The sequence below is a fragment of the Curcuma longa genome, unplaced genomic scaffold (genome assembly GCF_044706935.1).
Source record: "Curcuma longa cultivar G26 ecotype Majalengka, Jawa Barat unplaced genomic scaffold, ITB_CL_G26_1.1 utg3290_np1212_1714210_RagTag, whole genome shotgun sequence".
Lineage (NCBI taxonomy): Eukaryota > Viridiplantae > Streptophyta > Magnoliopsida > Zingiberales > Zingiberaceae > Curcuma > Curcuma longa.
Window position 1 is genome coordinate 609,055 of NW_027435602.1, and position 23,121 is coordinate 632,175.

General features: G+C 35.5%; 3 protein-coding genes and 1 non-coding gene across 5 annotated transcripts; all 4 read left to right on the top strand.

Annotated features, from left to right (window-relative positions):
• The first annotated feature begins 2,433 nt into the window (after positions 1-2,433).
• LOC141820298 (uncharacterized) lies at positions 2,434-3,318 on the top strand. The gene has a single exon (XM_074707588.1). It carries the CDS (start codon positions 2,485-2,487, stop codon positions 3,220-3,222), a length of 738 nt encoding a protein of 245 aa, XP_074563689.1. The 5' UTR covers positions 2,434-2,484; the 3' UTR covers positions 3,223-3,318.
• Positions 3,319-5,051: 1,733 nt separating this feature from the next.
• Positions 5,052-5,157, top strand: LOC141820486 (small nucleolar RNA R71). The gene has a single exon (XR_012601138.1). It is a non-coding gene; the product is annotated as a small nucleolar RNA R71 (small nucleolar RNA).
• Positions 5,158-5,578: 421 nt separating this feature from the next.
• On the top strand, positions 5,579-6,714 carry LOC141820465 (ENTH domain-containing protein C794.11c-like). 2 transcript variants are annotated; one of them, XM_074707790.1, is made up of 3 exons: positions 5,579-5,762; positions 5,872-5,997; positions 6,069-6,714. In XM_074707790.1, exons 1-3 carry the CDS (start codon positions 5,653-5,655, stop codon positions 6,583-6,585), a joined length of 753 nt encoding a protein of 250 aa, XP_074563891.1. In that variant the 5' UTR covers positions 5,579-5,652; the 3' UTR covers positions 6,586-6,714. The 2 variants fall into 2 exon arrangements, with proteins under 2 accessions (XP_074563891.1, XP_074563892.1); XM_074707791.1 differs by having other exon boundaries at positions 5,580-5,762; positions 6,078-6,711.
• Positions 6,715-8,936: 2,222 nt separating this feature from the next.
• Positions 8,937-22,820, top strand: LOC141820405 (uncharacterized). Its single transcript, XM_074707713.1, has 16 exons — positions 8,937-9,045; positions 9,139-9,223; positions 9,312-9,352; positions 12,578-12,667; positions 12,736-12,789; positions 12,888-12,965; positions 13,041-13,109; positions 13,175-13,330; positions 13,417-13,543; positions 13,687-13,727; positions 15,454-15,540; positions 15,609-15,713; positions 17,856-18,011; positions 18,430-18,539; positions 21,976-22,062; positions 22,753-22,820. The coding sequence occupies exons 1-15, from the start codon at positions 9,016-9,018 to the stop codon at positions 22,049-22,051; spliced, it is 1,305 nt and encodes a 434-aa protein (XP_074563814.1). The 5' UTR covers positions 8,937-9,015; the 3' UTR covers positions 22,052-22,062; positions 22,753-22,820.
• Positions 22,821-23,121: the final 301 nt, after the last annotated feature.

Consider the following 23,121-nt stretch of genomic DNA (forward strand, 5'->3'; position numbering starts at 1 on the left):
CTAATTTGAAGGTAGACATTCTTTTCTTTTGGTTTGCTCATCCAGTAAATTTAGTACAGTACAGTTTATGCATATTCGTTTCTCAAGAAGAAAGGCAAGTACGTTTGATCAAAGCTAAATCAAGAAAAAAAAATATTCAGTTTCATTTGGAATTAAGAGAAAGTCAAGAGGAAGCCCAAGAAGAAAGGCAAGTACTTCAATCGAGATGCCCAGCATCCTTTGAGTCCCTCATGTGGAGTCAAAGCTAAATCAAAGGCAGGACAAGAAAGATGTGGCAGTATGTTTCATTTGCAAAAAGTTATCCTTTAAATGCTTGTTAAATTTAAATTTCATATACATTATCTTTATTTTGTATTTCATCTATTAAAATAATATCAACTGCAAATAAATACTATGGTATCATATCTTAAATATATCCAGTAAATTCATCTATAATTAATATAAAATGATAGACATTTAAAAATGATCTTTGATATAATCCTATCTTTATAGAAAATATTTTGATTAATTTATTTAAAATTTTTATTTTTGTTATTACATTCTCATACATGTCCTTAATTAATTCAATATACGTTATGTTAATACTTCTCTTTTCTTGAATTCTCTATATGATACAATATGTAAATCTTGCTTCTATTCTTGATATTTTCAATTAATTGTTTGAGAATATGTATAATTTTTATTGTCAACTTTCTCAATTGATTTATAATTATCATGATCTAATTTTATAAGTCTCATTTGTTTTTATATAAAACATTAGAGTTACTGATCACTAATTAGATAATTTTTTCATTTTCAATATCAGATTGAATAATTTTATAAGTTATTTAATATTTTATTATTTTAGATTACTTTTATACCTATGATTTAACTATTTTTTTATTTTACATCCCATTTAAATTTTATTTTATTTTGAAATTTGAATTAATAGTGCGAAAGAATCTACACATGCTTCCATTAACTGATATTGAGAATGATGTGGTTGTAACACATGCCACGATCCAGATAACTAATTGTTGTGGCAACCCCAAGGCTTGTAGCATCTCATGAAGGAAGACTCAGTTAACTGAATTAAAGGCCTCCTAAAAGCCTATCTTGAGTATACATCTCGATGATATCCTCTTGCTTGTGTATTTCCTCAACAACTCTTGAGCCAAATGGATATTATCTTCTATAGAGCAACCTCCGACAAGTGCTACATGAGTGGGATTTAATATTTTCCCCACCATTTCTGACAACCTCCCAGCAACCATTAGCAAGTTGGTAGTGTGTTCCCCAATTGCCTTCCGAAGTGCTACTATGGTATTGCGTTTGTTGTTCCGCTTCATCAAGTCATGAAAGAACTTCGAATTGTGGTCACAACCTCTCAACTAAGTAGCCTTTGTTCATTGCGAATACAAGAGAAGTTCGACTTCCGCCAAGCTAGTCAGGTTGCCTTTTACACCAAATTCTTAGACCCTTCATCTACCACTCGAGAACATCGAACCCTTTTCGATATATGTTGATAATGTTATTGATTTAAAGCTTTCAACTGAATGGTAAGTTTGTTTAGTTTCTGATTCAAGACAAACATATATTTGGAGAGCTTGTTTATTTAGCATGATTTTTTTCCAATAGAAGACTCAGAAAAAAATTATACTTTCAGAATTAATCGAGTGAAATATTAAATTATATATATATATATATATATATATTTCTGGCATCAATCCAAGCCCAACGCTCCTGGATCCACAGATCGATAAAGTTCGTCCTACTGTCGCTGCTCCCACAGTTCGCAATATAGCAGCATTGCCAATTCGCCATGGCTTTATCCCTTCCATTCATTCATTCATTGCAGAAAAGGACACGGCCCTTTCCGGCCCCATGTGGTGCGATGAGCTCTAGCTGTGACAAAAACCAGTGCTTCTTCACTCGGACAGCTCGCTTTACTCTGAAGACGCGACGAGCAGTCTTCTCCTCGATGAATGCCATGATCGCAAGCTGAAGCTCCGAAGCTAGCTAGTTTTTGAGATCGTGAGTACGTCGCTGAGCTACTGTAACCAGAGGTTCGATCTTCATGCTCCCCGCTCCATCTGATGCTTGTTGGAGGCTGAGAATGAATGTCCCTGTTTTTTCTTTTGATGCTCTATCGTGGGTGGTTGATCTCAGAATGGAATATCGACGCTGCGAGTGTGAACCTTTGATCTTGGCTTCGTCACCGGAGTGGTCCTTGGTTTAGTTTTGGAAGGGAGCCGAAATTTATGAGCGTTTTTAATGTTCCTCCATATGATTCTGCCTTAATCTGAGCAACATTTATCAGAGTAAGTCGCCATAATTACGTTCCTTTCTTTCCCATTTCCCAGCCATTCTTGTGCTTTCACCAGCAGCCGGTTAGCTAGGGTTTGGAGAGGAGGGTGGGTGGTTATACTTGCGTGCGCGAGCAGTTCGCTGCCATGGTAAATTGCTGCTGCTGAAGAAGAAGAAGAAGAAGAAGAAGAAGAAGGGATGAGAGCTCTGGGCTGCTTGGGCATTGCCTTGAGCCTTCTGTCGGGTTGCATTTTGTTGGCCATCGTCGCGGAGCTGTACTACTTCTTTTGGTGGAAGAAGAGAGTGGCGGAGAGGGATTCGGAGGTGGATGCCCACGCCAGCCCGGTCAGGGATCTCCTGCAGTTATTTAATTGGAAGAAACCATGTCCGCCGCCGGCGGACGGCGGCGCGCCTCGCTCTGACGACGAGCAGCTCCACCTCGACTCCAAGGACTTGCTCCTGAAGCTTCCTGAGGAAGAGGACGACGCCGCGGAGGAGGAGCTGATGACTCTGGCAGCTCCTCAGAGATCGCTCTTCACCATCACGGAGGAGACGCAGGAAGATCTGGAGGCGGCGGGAGGCAGCCGCAGAGTGAGGAAAAGCAGGGCCGGCTCCAAAGGCATGAGCTTGAGGGATTGGCTTCAGTCAGCAGAAACTCCAGTCCTGACGCCTCTCTCCTCGCCTCCGTTCTTCTCTCCGCCGACGGGCTGCTACAATCTGATGAACGGCGTCAATCCACTGTTTGAACCCTCGTGGGAAGACGACTCCGGCTGGCCGTGGCCGTCCCCGCCTCCGAAGCTGAAGTTCCTCATGGCGGCCGAGGCAAAGCTGCACAAGAAGACGCTGATGGAAGAAGCCTCAAGGGAGCACTGTAATCCATTACGACCTTTGCTTGGAAGACAGCAAACGCCGGCCATATCTTCCTTGAATTATTAGACGACAGATGCTGTAGCTTCTGTTTGATCAATCAGATGGATGGAGGAGGACTGAGAGTTCTAACATGTATTTTCAGTTGTGTTGGGAACATTCGATCATACACCAATTCATCTTCTTGCATCAGTTCATGTTGTTGCTGTTCTTAGAAAGAAAGAAAGAAAGAAAGAAAGAACAGAGTACTTCTTCTTCTTCTTCTTCTTCTTCTTCTTCCAGCATCGCCCGTGCGTTTCCTTTCAGTAACTATCAAAAGGCTACGTCTTGTCATTTTGGAATTGACTGAAACAACATGTTTAATGTGTGCCTGTAGACAGCGCTCAGGGCATGTTTATGGCAAAATCTAAGCACATATTATGACAGGACTTAAATTTGATATTCTGTTTGATAAAAATTTATTAATTAAATGATCGAGTTTAAATAATTTATTAAACTAAATCATGATATGAAAGATCATGAATTGTTCATGAATAACAAATAAACTTAAGCTTGATAGTATCTAAGCAAATTAAACTCAAGTTCATAAGTTTTAACGAATTGATTCATTTTAAGTTCGACTTAACTTAGCTCGCTTATCTTATCAAACTTCACTCGACTTCGCTTGAGTGGCAGGGAAAGAAATCGCTTCTGCCTAGCTAGCTGTTCTTCACTGTATACACGAATGTTAGTGAACCAATATCCAGAAAAAATCTGGAAAAATTGTTTATTTCTCAAGAAAAATGCACTCTCGTTGGTAGGGCACAAGATTACAAGAAGACACCAGGCTGTATCAGGGTAGAGGTCATGTGAACCAGGTCATCATCTATCGCCATCCATTTATTTCCAGTTTATGATTAATGCGACGACTCTGCTATGGAATGGAAATACTCTCATTTCCTCACACTGAAACTGAAGCATATTAATGCTGATGAGAGGCATATATGCAGTTCTTGGCAAATCTTTGGTTTTGAAAACTAAACTTAATTTCAAAAATAAACAAATAAATAAATAAATTGCCCATTTAATTAGTTTAATTTGATTGAATTTGCAAAATTGAATTGACATGCATCTCTATGTTAAAATTGTTTTGAGTTGAGATCATTTGATTTGTTAGACTCTTAAGAGTCTATTTATGATCTTGTAATTTAAATCTGAGAATGCATTATTAATTTTTGACAGAAAATTGAAAGAACATTTCTAATTATTTATATAGTTAAAAGAGTGTCTCTCTTTTAAAAATTATTAAAATAGTATTTTGAAATATCTCTTTGCTTAAAACTAAGGATGATATGAAGGTTGAAAATGTAGGATCAAATGCGGCATCTACAGGGGGTGAATAATTAGAAATCTGAAATTAAAAAATAATTGAAATGCAAATCTTAACTAAAGAATTAGTTATTCAATAGAATAATAAAAATAAATTAGCAATGTGAATCACTGGACAACTATTTTGTTCTTAATGTGAATCATGACTCCTTGAAAAAACTATCCTTTCGCATTATTGAAGGTAGAGAAATCGTGTACAAAGTCTTTTGCAATGAAAATGAAAACAATGACGCATATGAAAAGCTTGTACAACAAAAATTAGAGCTTAAAGGTAAAGATTGTTGGGACCATTGTGATGGATGGTCAAATGAGCTATATGGGGTGAATATTGATGGTTCTTGCAAATAAAATCTAATCCTACTCGTGCTACAAGCTTATCAAGGGCGCACAAAAATTAACACAACGGAATACAAATAAATAAAAAAATTATATAATGATCACTATTAGCACGGTCAATGTAATGTGGTTCAAAACTCTTGTCTCTACTTATGATCCCTTTATAGAATGTGTGGATAATCAACCACTTTTTCAGCTCATGATGGAGGCATTGTTGCAACAACCTGTTGAATATGTCTCATGCCTCAAATAAAGATTCTCCTTTCTTTTGTGCAAGGTTTGTAATTTGATTTCTCATATGTGTCATCTTACTTATTAAGAAAACGTTGTAGAGAATGTAACCAAGCTCTTGTCTTATCCTCAGAGAAAAAGAGAATAGTCACAACCTATAATAACATCTGCAGAGGCTCCAAAATAGTAATTATCAATGATAAGAAAAAAAATTAAAAGAACTTCCCCCTACCAATTTAAATTTTATCTGTTATTTTTTTTTTATTTTTTTTTTTTCCCCTACCAAGTCTTTTCCTTACGTCAGCGGTGCCGCATCCACAAACAACTTCCTCCTGAATTTCAACCATCGAACAATTATCAAACTACCTCTCCATTCGATAGTATCTTAATCTTAAAAAAATATAATACTCGCTTCTAATTCGATCGAGTCAAATCCGTGTCGGCCGCCTTCTCCATTTGTTGGTCAATTGCTTAATTCCTCATCAGTTTCTTCCTCTTCCTCGTGCACAAAATACCAAGAAATTAAGAAGAGCTAGCTCATCATCATCATCCTCTTAACAAGCCATGGCCAACTACTCCTTCCTCCGCAGGCTCAAGAGACAGACCTCCCACGTCCTCCGATCAAGCATCCGCTCTACCAGATTGGCCCTCACCGACGTCACTCTCGCGGAGCTGTGAGAGTCCTTTTCCCTTCCTGAATCCAACTAATTAACTGCCTTTTCTCGTCCCTTGTCCAGTTGTCCTTCCATTTGTAACCCCTTTAATTTGCCTTTGTTTGATCAGGCTCGCCGAAGAAGCAACCAGGAGCAAGCCATGGCCGCCGCGGGACACGGGGACGCTGCGTTTGATCTCGCAGCGCTCGTTCGAGGTCGACGATTTCTGGAGAGTCAAAGAGATTCTGCACAAGAGGTTGGTCGACTATCTCAGTATATATATATATATATATATATAGAGAGAGAGATTGATTGTTAGCTAGCTAGATGTTACAGATTCAAGAAATTTGATGGGAAGAGGTGGAGGAGTAGTTACAAGGCGCTGCTACTTGCTGAATATCTGCTGACTCACGGGCCGCTCAGCTTTGCAGACGAGTGGCAGAGAGACAGAGAGATCATAGAACGTATGTGCCGCTTTGAGCACGTCGACGAGAAGGGGTATAATTGGGGATTGACAGTGGAGAAGCAAGCAGAGAGAGTGCTGCAGCTGCTGGAGAAAGGACCGTTTCTGAAGGAGGAGCGCGACCGGCGGCTTCGGAGGGCCTCACGGCGGATCCATGGGTCTGATAGCTTCCGTCTCAGTTTCCCTCTGGCTCTGGAGAGTGGATCAGTCCAAGATTTCAGAGAGTGGAACGGCCGGAATCCTGTTACAGGAGGAGCGTTAATGGCGAACGAGGATGGTGCCATCGTTGTTATAAGAAGGATCCATCAGGGCGAGGAATTGATTCCTCTGCTGTCATGTGAGGAAGGGAGAGAGATTGAAGTCCTGAGTCACCAACTATGATGCTCTGTTTACTTGGAGATGAGGATGAGAGAACCGATGAATTGTGTATCTTGTTCTCTCTTTTTTACTCATTGTAAAAATGATGGACGGACTGATAAAAAATTCATCCACGGATCACTTTTTGTATATTTGTTTTCATTTGTCTGAAATCGAATGGAATGAATTTTCCTTCCCTTTTTGGTACTTGAATCTCGCGCGAACCACGCGCATGGTTTAAAGCACAGGGGAACTCATGCTGGCGACCACAAGCCATCACAAATTTGCATCATTTTTTTTCTTTCTTTTTCCTTAAATTTATTTTTTCACATTAAATTTCTTTCCTTCTTCTTCGATCCACACATTGGACTAAATAGGGCATCAATTTCCACCCCAAAGAGGAAGAGACGTGCTGTGAATTCCTGCCTGTTATATCCATGTCTAAATTTCCATGCTAAAGAGAAACATCGAGGTCTTGTTAAATTGAAGCAATCAATAAAGGTTGAGTTTGAATCACTCTTTATAAGGGATTAGATTGCGAAGATGATAGGAAATGCCCATTTGTCGACAGAAGATGTGACACTTTTGTCCACATGTGGGCGAGAGGATCCCCAACTTCATATGATGTCACCTTGCCACGTTAGTATGATATCTCATGACTAGCTGGCATGGAACTATACTAAGGGCCCAACCATTGATGAGGAGACATACACATATTGATACACCACTTAGCTCTACCATTGCTTTGGAGTCGGGAGGACATGGAAGGTATAGAGGACAGATGATGGATAGATTAGGGTGTGGAGGAGGACCAGACACAGGAGCGTACCTCTGCTAGTTGATTGGACACCTATTAAGTTAAGTTGGTGACTATGGATGACATAGGAGACAATTATATATTAGCGATAGCTATGGACACAGGAGACAACTAAAAGATATTGATGATAGAGGCTGGCCTGACACTTTTCTATCCATGATTCATCGTGAATGACAGGTAGGGAGGGGCAACATGTTTGATAGTGATCACTTAGATGGAGAGCTATACCATACCTTGGAACCGGCGAACCGCCGGTTGAACTGCCGATTCCAACAATAACCCGGTTTGATTTTTTTTTATTTTTTAATTTTTTTTTCAACGGTTAAGATCATTTGATCGTTTTTTATCAATGGTTATGATTTAATATCTGTTCAATACATTTGTATATAAAATATATTTATTTTTATTTAATTAAATTATAATTTAACACGTCTTTGCTGGGGATTGAATTAAGATATCCCAAGACACAAGCGCATATACTCACCACTATTCTACAACACCATTTGTTTATAAAATTAATATAATTATATATATATACTATATTTATATTTATTTAATTCAAATCCATTTTAAGACGCAATTGATGGAGAACGAACACAATTCTCATCGGTCTTGGAATAGACACCACTAAATTACATCGACTTTTCTCTCTTTTTTTCAATATTTCTTTTATATAAATTATAAATTTTAAATTTTTTAATATAATAATCTCGAACCGTTGCGAACCGTCGCGAACCGTGAACCGGCGGTTTCGAACCGTGAACCTTAACCGTCTTGGGCGATTAAGGTTAAAGGTCGACCTGCCATGAACCGTCGAACCGGCGGACCGGCGGTTTCAAACCGTCAAACCGTCGATTCTGAATCGTGGTCGGGTCTAGTCACTTGTATGTTTGTGTATTTTGATGATATACATATTTATCTTTTATAAAAAATATAAAATCATAACTACTACAAATCCGTTTGACTAACTCAAGATTACGGGAGATAACAATATTAAACAGCACTAGAATGTAGTTGAGTAATTATACACGACTGAGCAGTGAGGTAGAATGTCCTTTTGATAAAAAAATTCAAATTGAGACTCCCCTTTAGTGAATTGAAAAACAATATCATTTTAATTTTTACCCATTAATCTATTGATCACCATACCTAGACTCCATCTAACACCATGTGATATTCATTCCCAAGCTCAAGCCCACACTCCCTTAATTCACCAATTGCCTCATCAACCCACTTCGCTTTCAACCTCTTTGACTACCATTGTGCTTCATTCACCTCTTACTTTGGCCCTTTGAGTCTATTCTACTCCAACTATGAGTGAGCTTAGCCCTTCATGTTCTATGTCAATCTCATGAAGATGAGGTAGGGAAGGAGGTTGGGAAACAACAATTGTGAAAAATTAGAGGGTTTAAAAAGGTCAAACTTCAGGATTCTGTTTTAAAATAGTAAACCTTCAGGGTTCTTAATGAAAATTTCCCCTCCACTAATATTTTATTAATTTTCCTATTTATTATTATTATTATTATTATTTCAGAAAAGGGGCTAAAAAGCCCGACAAGGCGGCGATCGCCTGAGAAGGAAACCAAAAGAGCCAACCTCCTTCACCTTCCCGTATCGATCTCGCTGCTCGCCTCGCCATGGATGCGCATTCCCGCGGAAGACGAACGGTAATTTGGTCCCTTGTTATCTCTCCCATCCTTGCGTCTTCTTCTTCGTCATCTCTCTCCCAGATCTCCGACAGTTCCGTTTTTCTATTCCAGTTGGAAGAGATCCGCCAGAAGCGAGCCGCCGAGAGAATACACAAGGTCCCTTCCGGTTCAGATCTTGAATCCACCAATCCCTACGGTACTGTTTGTCCTCTACCTTTCTTCGTTTTCACAATCTTCTGTCTTTCTGGAAATAGTTACTAGTTTTTTTTCGCTATCTCTTGCAGGCGCGCAGAGATCAGAGGCTGGGAATCGAGTGGCAGCAGAGGTTATTTTCTTTTGATATGTTGGTTCATTAGATAATACGCCATGTTATTTTTTGAGTTTTTGATAGGGTTCATTACTAAATGTACTAGGACATTTGCAGGATTTTACAAAGCTGTCACAGCCTTTAGAGAAAAGTTTTTCAAAGCTTTGACAATGTTGTTATTTTCATGTCAACTTTATCACCTTTTCAAGTTTCGTCTACTTGCTGTGAACTAAATGGCGTGGCAATGACATAGAGGAAAACCAATAGGAAAGAAACCATGACACTTTGTCTAAATGAGAGGAAGGGAGTCCAAACATAGGGAAGGAATGAGGGAAAGCAATCAATTCCCCTTGTCTCTATTACAACAACAACGACAACCATCAAGCCTTTATCCCACTAAATATGGTCAGCTATATAGATCCTCCTACGCTATTAGTCTTGATCACATACTATGTCATCATATATATTTAAATATATTTTATCCTGTGTTATCACTATTAACCAAGTCTTCTTGGTCTCCTCCTTCCTTGATTAATATGTATATTTATCATGTTCTCATATCACTTAACAAGGGCATTTATTGGTTGCCTAAGTACATATCACTTAATAAAGTTTTTTTTTGATTTGTTTTCTAATATTTTCATTTCTTATCTTATCCATCCTCATATGTCCGCACAACCACCTTAACTAACATTCTCATCTCTACGACTCTCATCTTCTGCTTGTGTGCTCACTTTATATTTCAACATTCAACTCCATATAACATAGTAGGTCTAGTCATTATTTTATAAAACTTTCCTTTCAGGTTTAGAGGTATCTTACGATCATAAAGAACACCTAACATTCTCTTCCATTTCAACAATCCTATCCTATATAAAATATCCTTATCAACCTCTCCATTTTTTTTGTAAAAATTGTGTTACATACTTAAAATTTTAAGGTAATTTATCATCTTCTATCTTAATAATTATCTTGCTACGTTTATTAAATTTAAATTTAATAAATATTATATCTTTATTCTACTAAGTTTAAAATCTTTAACTTCCAGTGTCTCCCTCTAAGATTTGAGCTTAGCATTTAGTCCTTCATGTGTCTCATCGATTAAAACAATATTACCTGTAAACAACATGCAACATGGTAACACGTTTTAAATGTATTCAATGAGTTCATCTATAATTAGTGTAAAAATATATGGATTTAGAGCTGTTCCTTAATGTAATCTTATTTTTATAAGAAATGCTTCGGTTAATTTGGTTGGAGTCTTCACTATTGTCATTACATCCTCATACCTGTCTTTAATTGTTTCAATATATGCTACGCTAACACCTTTTTTCTAGAATTCTCCACGTAATTCCCTTTGGGACTCTAGCATAAGTTTTTTTAGTCAATGAATATGTGTGTAAGTTTTGCTTCTTTTTTTGAAAATTTTCAATTAGTTGTATGAGAAAATGTATATCTTCTATCGTTGACCTTTCATGCACGAATCCAAATTGATTTTTCGATCACCTTGATCTCCTTTCTTAATCTTCTTTCTATCACTTTTTCAAAATTTTATGGTATGACTCATTAGTTTGATATTTCTATAATTTACATAATTTTTTTTGTATGCCTCCTTTGTTTTTATATAAGGAGACTAAAGTATTTACCTCCATGGATTAGATATTTTCTTCGTTTTCAATATTAGATTGAATAAATTTGTAAGTCATTCAATATCCTACTTAGGAACTTCTATATATTTATTGGAATATCATCCGATCTTGTCCTACTGTTTTTCCTATTTTTCATCCCATTTAATACCTATTATGCTTCTGGATTGAAAATTTTAAATTTCTATATTTTATTTAAATTTCCTAAGTTAAATTAGTACCTAAACCTTCATTACAAAATTGATGAAAATACTTCTTCCATTGTTTCTTTATTTCCTCATCCTTCACTAGTATCTTATTGGATTTTTTTTAATGCATCTTATTTGGATAAAATTCTTTGCTTTTCTTTTTCTCGTTTTAGCTATTCTATAGACACCCCTTTTCCTCTTCTGTGGCATCAAGATGCTGATACAAGTGTTTGAAAGCTTTATTCTTGGCTCTACTCATTGCTTTCTTGGCCTCTTTCTTGGCTACTGTAGATGTTTTAAAGTTTTCTTCGTTCTTATAAGTGTACATTAATTTGTTCTTACAAGTGGATAGTAACTTATAGGTGGCTCCTTTTTCCTTCAGTTTCCACTTGTCTCTACTATGAAGAAAAAGATCAAAAGAGAGGATGATGAGTTTGAGGTCCATTTGGTTTGTGCAGTATATGAACATGTAAATATGGTTCTAGGGTTAAAAACAATTATTTCATTTATGTTAACAATATAAATATATAAAATGGTTTCTTTCTTAATATGCAGAGCTTTTAGAATAAGTGGTTTAATATGATATTAGGGTAGAAAGTTGGATATGTGTATCATGATTTGAAATCTCATTCTATGTGTTCATGTTGTGTTAGGTGATACAGGCAAAATATATTGTTTTGGTAAGTTATCAAAACTCAATTCTAATTAGCATAAATAATCTTTCCTATGCCACATATGCTGATCATACCACTGAGTATCGTGCCCCGCTGATAACTATTTTGTCATGCAGGTGAGAATCGTTTCATGACAAAATTCAATACCTCTTAGCATGCTATGACACACATCAAGATGAATTCAAATAATTTTTTTTTATAACTTGTGTTTGCACAAACCACTCTAGATGAGACAGAAAGGCTGTTGTAAAATGCTACTTTAAACATATAATTGTCCTCTCTTCTTCTTCCCTTTTCTTCTACTTTTATCTCCTTTCTTTTACTTGCAATTCACTAATAGTATCATGAGTCGGCACACTGACATAGCACCACAATTGTGTAGTTCTTGGCAAAACTTGAAACTTTGGTACAACTTGAGATTTCGAATCTTGATTTGAATCTCGCCTATTTTTAAAAATATCTAATCTATTCATGTAGTGATTTGAGTGAATCAAATCAAGTACCCCACCGCACCACTCTCACATGAGGGAGTATTAACAATATAAATATATATAAATTGTTTTTTTGTGATAGATTGACTTTTTGAGGTAAGTGGGTAGCCAATCAACTTTAAGCGGTTCTTGTGTCCTTTTTCCTTTTCAGTTCTTTAGTTTTTCCCTTTTGATGTATTTGTGATTTCTTCTTGGTCTTTTTTGTTTAACAAGAATTTACAAGTGATTTTGGTTCTCAATGCAGAGAGATACATATGTATTGTCATCTCAACTCACGGAGTCTGAGAATAGGAATGCAGAGCTCGAGAGGGAAAATCAGAAACTGTTGGCAAAGGTATTCTACCAAAATTGGTAGATTTTCTTATGATAGCCAACAAAGACTGATATACTTTTGTTTTACAGCTTGATGAAAAGGAAATTCAAATTGATTCATTGATGAAGCGCTTAAATGATTTGGTAAAAATGACAAATTACACCTTAGCAAAGATTGTTGCCTTGAACTTGTAGAAACTCTTGTTACTATTTTAATTTCTATGTTGTTTCATTTATGCCAGGAACAAGATAGTTTGCCTATGCTAAGAAAATCTCTAAAAGATATTTCCATTGAGAAGGACGCAGCAATTGTTGCCAGAGTATCCAATTAATTATAAGCTAAAAATAGTTATCTGTGTTTCTTGGTTAAGACTCAGTATTTTCTCTTGATTCAGGAAGATGCTTTTTCACAACTTCGATCTATTAAGAAACGGTTAAAGGAAGCAGAAGAGGATCAATATCGAGTATGTAATTCATGGTTGAGTTGAAGTCAAATAGTTTCAAATGCTGATATTTCTTCTGTCAGTAGGCTGAACAGGATGCAGCAGATTTAAGGGCAGAACTAAATTTACTGCAGCAACAAGGACTGACGGGGACTACTCACAGTGACATGCAGTTTGGCGGCTCACCAAACCACATCCTTTCCCTAGAAAAGGAAATATTGGATTTGAAAACTGGATTACAGGTGAATAATTTTTTGTCTCTTATCCTTTGTTACTTTGAATAATATGTTGACTCTTTTAATTTACTCTTTCTTGCTTCCTGACATAGCAAGAGTTGCTGCTGAGGCAACAAGAGCAGCAAAAACTATCTGCAGAACAGTTACGCTGCTCATCCCTGTTATCTGAAAAGAAAGAGCTGGAAGATAAACTTGCATCTTTGAATAAAAAGATTTCAGGTTATTCACTAAATATCAATAACAAAGTATACTTAAAATTGCTAGGATAATCCATGACTACCAGAAAAGTTGTTTTTCTGCTCTTCTAGAATATTCTTTCCAAGATTGGAATTCTCACTTTGGTTTTTCTCTTATGCCCGCAGAAGATGCTTCAGATTTTGCTGTGCGCAAGATATCTTCCTCGGTACATTCTAAAATCTCAACAATCCCTATATGCTACATTTTATCAAATATTTAACTGAACAGGAGAATGTTTGTTTGCTATTATGCATTCCATTGAGCTAGTAAATGGTTGTTATTGTAACCCTGTCTTGATCATTGCTTTGATCTATTTGTCTGCATGTTGTTTATTTGACTGATTCATGTTTCAAAAACTTCTGATGTGCAAACATAGAAGCTTACTAATGGTCTTTAGAAGTAACTTCTGATGTTGTTAGAAGACCTTCTATTGTGATTTGGATGGTAGCCATTGCATTCATATGCAGTACTCTTTAAAATAATTGAGAGGAACATCTTTGATACATTTTACTAATAGGCTAATGCACAAATGAAAAAGCGGCAGTGAGACATTTGTGCATTTGAAGGCAAACACCAATGTCAGAATAGCCAAAAAATAGCACCCTTAACTCAAAGTCAAGCTAAGTTCAGCAAGAGGTCAAGCTTGGTCCGACAAGAGGTCAAGCCAGGTCAACTTTAGGAACAATGTATACCTAGTAAAATAAGATCTAGTCCACATGTTGATGCAAACACGGAATCAAAGAAAAAGAAATCAATTTAAAATTTGAATAATTGGTTGACAATTGTTTTAGTTTAGGTATCATATAATTTGGGAACAGTGGGTATTTAATTTGGTAGGATTTAATTGAGATTATTGTTGTGTTCATTGTTTCCATGCCTAGTTTATGCTTTTGCTTATAAGAGTTTGCTTAGTTATAAAACAAGTTGGTCATGGATAGTGCCTATGTTTTAACTTGTGGGTGAATATTAAAAGTATTATATTGTAGGGTTATTAGTCTAATGAATTTAATGCCACAGTAGTTTAAGAATTATGATTTATCATGAAACTATACCTGTGTAATAGTTATCTCTAAGGATGATAAGAAATATAATATTTTTCTATCCCTAAATTCTAGAACTGAGAATGTGTTTTACATATTAATCTTGCAGCCTTAGAGGGATACAATGGTTCCATCAGCATAAAACCAACCAAATTCGAGGTGGAGAATTTGCTTCTTATGCCATGAAAGAGGGGCAAATGGATCGTTCATGGCATGATTCTACCATAGGTCAAGGGCTTTTTACAACAACATAGGCATAGTCTCAAAAAAAAAACAGTGACAATGACAACGACAATGACAAAAATTTGTGAAAATGAAACAAAACAGAAAGGGACAGTCTGAACAATTGGATGTATGATGTCAGCAGTACTTTTTCTTTGAAAGCAATAGGTATTTTTAATTTTCAGTGAAGATAGTAATATAAAAAGGTCTGTGGATAAATTTGAAATAGACATCAATGGACTCAAGCAATCTAGTGGATTAGTACAACGTGGATAGACATGCATAAAGAAAGTATTATCTAATTCTAAAGGAAATGATCAGCAGAGATGGACACCTAAAGAGTGCAACATAAAACCCATAACCTTTCTTGGTGTGGGAGAATTCCAAAAAAAAAAAAAATGCAGCGAGTACTGTGGTTGCATAATTTGGATCATGTAATTGCAACAAAATTTATGTTAATAAATGAGGATTCACTTTCAGAAAGCACACAATTATTGACTTAATATGTCATGATTTTGCTTAATTCATATGGGCTTCCTGTTGTCTTTAATAGGGTTTAAATATTCTTTTAGTTTGGCTTCCAATATTTTGCTCATCTATAACATCACCATGTTATCTCTTTAATATCAGGACAAGGAAAAATTTGAAAAACAGTTGCATGACATGGCAGTTATGGTTGAGAGGCTTGAAAGCAGTCGACAAAAACTACTTATGGAGGTAATCATTGTCATCAAACACAATAGACCTTATTATATTAATTAAGTACCTTATATCTGTCTCAGCAGATTGATTCTCAGTCTTCAGAGATAGAGAGGTTGTTTGAAGATAATTCCAACTTGTCAGCTTCGTATCAGGAAGCAATGGAGACTGCCATGCAGTGGGAGAGCCAGGTATATATCGTTCCATTTAGTTGATTGCAATTGTCCTCACTGAACTCTAATTACCTGTGTTAGCTAATGAATGGAAGACTGATAATGACAGAAGACGTGATGTGGTATCAGAAACTAAAGTCGCCAGAAAGAAACTTTGTTATGAAAAATGAGTTAACATGGGTGATTGGAGTCCCTTGCAGTAAAGATTCCAACCTAAACAAAATTGGGAATAAACCAAAATAAAATTATTCTTTTGGTAAACTTACATAAAAATTACTTGACTTAAATAAGACAATTACTAATGAGCTAACACTGGGATTCAGATCCTTTTTGAAAACTCCAACCTAAGTGATAAATAGTGGTCATGATTAGGATATAACTCACTTCGTGAAATCTTATAGTTCTTTCCTCAACTTAATCAATCTCCAAAGGTATATCTATGTTTCAAATTCTTCATCACTTAGATTTTCAAAATAGCCTTTCATGTTTATGTCATAGTAGGGTTCTACGGCTAGGACTCTTTTTAGCATTTTGACATCAGATGCCCCTTAGTATAAAAATTAAAGCATTTTATGCTAGGATTAGAGTTAGGATTAAAATTTGCAGAAGATGACAAGGGTTCGAATCTCAGCGAAGCCGAGCAATACCCTCCTCCGTCGTGACTAACTGCAGTTTCTCAATTTACCTCCTCACAAATGATCGTGGGGCCGACTGTATGGGGCCGCTGGGGTGGCGGATTTCACCTTTTTGTAGAAGAGTTAGGATTAAAATTATTTCTTTCTAGTATCCTAGTTTTTTTTAAAAAAAAAAATTTATGGTAGCTTTAACTCATTGAATGACAATTGTAGTACATTTTAAGCTAGTTAATTTCCCTAATAGTGCTGATTTTATATAGGGTATTCAAACAAAGTGACTGCTTGAATGCAAGAGGCTTTGTTATTGTTCAATTTAAAAAGTTTTATGGCAAAATGCTTCTATCAACTTAGAGGCAAACAACTTAACACGTTTTTAATTTTTTGGCCAAGTTTATTAATAAAATGAATAACAATTTCTTTAATGTTCAGTCAAAGATTGCAATGCATGTGTGTAGGTCATAGGTCCTTAAACTTTGATACTTGGGTATACTTAAAAATGTCTCGTTTCACAATTATCCACCTACTATAAAATTGATTCTTAAAGTGTGTTGAAAAGTAACTTTTTCATCAAAGGCTATTGGGGATGGTTCTAGTCATAACCTATTTAGGTTGGCTTGAATATTTCTTTTCTTAGCTGTTCAAATACAGATTATGCTTGTTTGAAAGGATGGCCATTTTGTATCAACCAAAATAGTCTTTTATTTTGGCTAATCAATGAAGAAATTGCATGTAGGTTCAATCAACCATCAAAACTAAGAGCATCTACCTTAACATGCTTCCTAATGTTTTTTTACATATGCCTAGGTTTTGTTATTATTTTGGAAAGCAATTTTTATCTAGGCATGGCATGGTGATTATAATGCATTTCATGTCTAAACGAGACTGTTGAGTTTATGTTAGATGAGTAATATAGTGTAGCAGGATTCTTTTCCTTTCATAAATTATCAAATTGTTTCGTAGCATATACAGAATCTACATCATTTGTGGCATGATGATTACATGCTTTACTGATGTTTTGGAAAAATGTCAGTTATCTCTTGAAATTTTCCGATGCTAAATAAAGCATTAGCAGCTCCATCGTCAGCTAAAAAATTAAAATACCAATGCTTTTTGAAGCATTATTGGGTACTTGTTGCTAAGTAGCCTTTTAGTCGTAGTGTTTATTTAGTTGAGAAAAATATCACCTATTTCTCTATTGAATAAACTTCCTCCCATGTATTTAGAAAGTACAATACACAAGTACCTAGTGTAATTATGTATATTACAGGTGAACTAATAACCCAGCTAACATTTTTCACACATATCATTTATCACTTTTCACATCTTAGAGGTGGTATGATACAAAAAAAGAAGATACGTCTTCTATCTCCTTACTAAGAAGATGATTTGCCTATAAATATGACTTTTTTGAGCAAGTTTAGCACTTTTTTCATTGTTTGCTGAAATGGAAACTATTCTGCTTAGAATATTATAGAAAATGGTAGGCTTCTGTGTGTGGATGACACTGCTAATCATGGATTCTCAGGTGAAGAACTGTCTGAAACAAAATGAAAATCTTCGTATTCTAGTGGACAAACATAGATCTGAACAAGTCAGCCTATTGCAAACAAGTGATGGCATTATTCAATCAGAAGCTGAAAGTGCAGAAGGAAAAGATGCTTCTGAAAATAGGTTGCTTAAGGTGAGTTCTCAAAACTAGAATCACTGTCATTACAGGAAGCTTGATTTTACGGAAATTTGAAAGGATAGCTTACAGATGCTATCATTTAAGAAAATGTTTTAGGAAGGTTATATACAACAGATTCATTTTCTAGGTTCTCACTTATGCAGTGTTTATTAGCATGTTAACCAAAGCCAACTGTGTTCGTATTATTGCTGTAAATAAAGTTTTACCAATGAAACTTCATTTATTGTTTAATAAAATAAGTACTCATGACTTTGGTATTTTCTCCTTGGTTAGAATTCCAAGAATTTTAGTTCATTTGGATTTCTGATCTGGTCCGCAAGTGTTTGTGAATTACCAAGTTATATACACATGCAGGATTATTGGTCACTGGCATATAAAAGATTAAAGAACTTTCCTGATTTGCTTGCTTTAGGATCTGTTGATGAAAGAACAGAGCAGATGTGATGCATTGTATGCAGAGGTCATGAAGCTTACTGCTGAACACAGACGTGCTGTCCAAGCACGCAACAGTCTCATATGCCTGTATTCCCCTATCCAATATTCTCTTTAGCACTTTCTATTCACATATTTTTTTCATGAGTATTAATGCAATTAGAAATCATATTTTAGTTTTTTAGACTTTCTAAGAGTTTCTTTTGGTAGATTCTCATGTTTAAGTGAATAAGATACACAAGGCAGTCTTTTGAATTGGCAGACGTCTTGTTTCTGGAGATAGGGTACTTTGGTATAAGTTTGTTTAGGGCATGATTTTATTTTTGTTATTTTCAAGTTTGTTTAGGTTGTAGTCTTTAAAAGAAATCTCATTCCTGTATCTCTAGGAATTTTCTTCTTAATACTATTAGTCTTGGTGTGGCTTTAGTACTACATTAAGTGGTGATAGTGTTAAAAGTGTATGTGCTCTTGTTCTTTCTATGCTCGCATGTTGTTTCTTTCTTATTTTCCCCAATCACTATAATGAAGCTAACACTGATTCACTCCTCCCTTTATATCCCAACTTTTTTGAATTTGATCCCTATGAATTCTTCACTATAAAACAACAATTGCACCTATGTTCCTTCGTCTACTACATATTCCCATCCCACCTATTGGTGACAACAAGCACATGGGGGCAAGACCTTCTTGCCAATCGACCAATCCACCCGAACCCAGAATGCTTCCTGCATCTCCAACGTCTTAGAAGGCACAATTATAATTGAATTGTAAACCCACACATCCTTCCACCTTTTCCACAAGTGGTAACTATTACAAAAATTGACACCTAGAGTGCCTACTTTGCGTGCTTGCTTTAGACTTGCATCCAACCTCTTCCCTTGTAAGTCCCTTCTCTACCAGCCTAAACCGCCATCTTGTGCACCTCCTTTCCCATCACCACTCTCCTTTATGAATAAGTTCCCTAGTGTTGCACCTCAACCAACCATTGAGATCCTTGTCTCTCTTTCATCTATGCACCTTTTCTTTCCCGATATCAATAGACTCCCATTGATAAGTAATATTTTCTCCTTAACTCCTATAGTTTTTTAGATGTGCTTCCCAATAGCCTTCTCAATGTTCATCAACAATGTTCACACTGTCCTTGCCATAACTCTTGATCAAATCTAGCTTTGCAGCACTTGCTCTACACCTCTTGTCGAATTCAAGATCACTTGACAATCACAAATCTATTGTGACCTCTCTTCCTTTTTTGCTTAAGTAGCAAGTTCATCCCTATTCCCCATCTAAGAAAACTTTAGTTGTCTTCCTTATTGTGCTTACCAAAGCTCAATTTAAAGGAGACAATTTGTAAATTTGAAGCCCCTTGCACAAGTTAGTGTGATGCTATGTCGTGTCAGTACCTAAATGTGGTCTCCTATCTTGTAACTATTTATTTTTCTTTTCTTGTAAATATTTATGTCATTTTATAAACTATGAGTCCATCTGCCGCCTTAAATCTAGGACGCATGCTTAAGAAATTAGCCTCATTTTGATGGTTATGCAGACAAAGAAATGTGTGATCTAAATTGGCTCCTTAGAACCCTCAACTTGAAATAATGGAGGATGACTTTTAGATATATTATAGGGAAAATAACTTTCTCAAATTTGATTATTGCACTTGCTTGTCGATTATTATAAGCAACTAGGTCATTTGGCCAAACATCTTTCGTATTGTGTAAACATGGCTTCAGTCTAAACCATCTCTTAGGTTGTAATGTTTGTCTTATAGAAGTTAAATTCTTAAGTGAAGGTTGTCCTTAGCAAATAGATTTGTCACAAGTCCTACACGGACTAAGCATTTGGCTCTTGATAAGTGGCATTTGGGTTTTGTTTCCTTTGACGTTACTACATTTTGCCTCCCTTGAAGTTTAGCTTTTTCCAATAAATGTCTTTTGAGACTTTAAATTCATTAAAATATCCTACTAAGTTTTTAAACTCTATTAGGCTAAATTTATCTTATTGGATATGTGCATATTGCTCTCAAATATTAATGAAAAGATTTTTTTAATCGGTATGCACTGGTATTCAAAGTAAATAAGTACTTAAATCGTTTTAGTGGAGTATGATACCATATCGAAACCATAAAGTTTCAGCCAAACATTGAAACTCTGACACTGCTAGAAATTTTAAATGTTGACCTAAGACAATCATTCAACATGGTGATCGTTCTCTTGAGGATAAAAATCTTTTAATTGTACCATAGGACTTAAACTTTAGTAGGGCCTCCTGATAACTTAATTCTTTTAAGGAGAATTTGATGTCGGCATGTTGTAGAACTTTAGTGAAGACTTTTAAAAGTGATTTTAAAGACACTTTTGATATTGACATCTTTGATGAGCTTTCCAATTGGATTTTCCTTCCCTTCTTGTGACTCCTAGCCCATGACGGAAAGCAAAACTAAGTTCTGAGGTTTGAAATCACCTCACTTCAGCAGTAATTACCGCATCTCAATGGTGATTTCTTATCTTGTTGATTGACATAAGCTCAACATATCATAGGCATCACCAACATATCTCTTTCCTGCTTGGCACTAAAACCTTGGTTCACAATAAGATTTTGAACCTTTGTTCAGATTACCCAAGAGGTGAAAAGGGAATATAACTAAACAAGCATAATTAAATAACAATGCAAGAAGTCCATTAACAACTAAAAAGTCTATTAAGACTTGTAAACCTACAGAATTGATTTTCTTATCAAATTATAGCCATCCTACTAAAAGTTCTACTAAGCTTACACAAGAGATGTATGCCAATATTAAAAATAAAATTGTAATGATTATGATGAAATAATTTTAATACTTGTTCATTGGACTTTGTCATACTTATTATGAAACAAGTGATGATTATATTATACATTATCCTCTTGCATACTTAAACTCAAATTGTCTCATGAAAACTCCTCTAAGAGTTATATGAGAAAAAAATATAATGCGTGTTCATCTGACTTTGTCATACTTATATACCCATTTTTGATGCCCACACTCATCCTTTTTAGCATTATCATTTTCAAATGCCTTGATTATATTAGGACTACAAAGAACATTTATGCCTTAGGATTGGTCATGGCATTCTTTACTCATTGAATGGATGATCAAAAAGAAAATTAAAAAAGTGAAAGCTGACTTGCTTGAAGAATGAGAAGGAACATAGAGATGCAAAAAAACTTCATGCAAAATTATGTTTCTTGAACTAAACCTCAGATGACATAACAGTTTCTTATCTTATTCAAAAGGTCACCTAAATTTAAAATATCTGTAACTTGTCAAGGGTGGAGTTCCCTTTGGTTGAAAATGGTGATACAATTATGAATCTTATTTTATTTTCTGAGTTTTTTAAAACTTTATAAGAGCTTATTTTGGTGGATCCTCCTGTTCAGTAGAATAAGTAATTCAAGATGGTATTTTAAATTGATATTTTGTTTTAGAAGAATAGGATATTTTTTATACGAGTTTATTTAGGGTATGGTTCATTTCGTTTCTTACATGCAGTTATAGACCTGCACTGAAAGACATAGAGAGCAGCCTAATGAAAATGAAGCAAGAGAGCTATGGAGCAGTTTTCTGATGATATTTGAGGTACACATACTTTTTATGCTTCAGCAATATATTGAAGCAACCTGGGGTTATACTAAACTGTCTGCTAATTTAAATAAATGAAGTTAACCATATTATAAAATGTTTTAGGTAAGTAAAAGTCACATCCAAGTAGTAAACTTTTTTCACTGATCTTCAACCCCTTTGTGTTAATTTATTTAATGGCACTCATTGTATTAGTATTCCATGTGATCATCATCCAGTGTTAAGTGACAGGTAGTTAGAGTTGGCTGCATGGATCTTATTCCACCATTTAGCAGGCATGCTAGACTATATCACTCTTCATTTTAATTAAGTTTTGTTTGACTGGCTTCTATTCCTCGTGTGTATTTTCAATTTGTCTAACTATAAAATTTATTGGTCTCACCTAAATTTACACATTTTAACACATGCATACTGCAAGGCTAATGTTTCAACCACATTTTACCCAATTTAAGATTGTTTAATATTGAGACATTCTATACTTCATATGAGCTTTCCTCTGACCTGCTGTATCCTAATTTGCCACAATATTTTCAGAATCATGCAATTACTGATCGAATCTCATTGTGCGGAATTATAAGATATCTCATTGAGATTCTTTATATCGTCTGGAAGGATAATTATTTATTAAAGCATGAATATTTACACATTTTTAACACTCTCCCTTTGATTGTGATAATATATGAGCAGGTCATGCCCAAGAATTTTTAACTGGGACAGCCTTTGACGCTACCACCTGCATCAAGCAAGGAGGTTCCCACTTGATTGTAATTCACAAAATTCAATCCCACTTGATTGTGTTGCGGCTTTCGCTTATATTGAACGAAATTAAATGTGGAAAGGTAGTAGCAATCCCTGTAAATTATGACCTTTTCAGTCTTAACTATGGAAGTATGGCAAGAACTCAGGAAGAGGTTAGAAACGATTCGCTATATAATTTTGTTCGAAGTTAATTATGGCTTTGCTCCAGTTTTACTAGCAAACTTGTACCCTTTTTTCTAAAGATCTCGGTTAAGTCCATTGTATTCTGAGCAGCGGTCAGTGGTGAAACATGTTCAG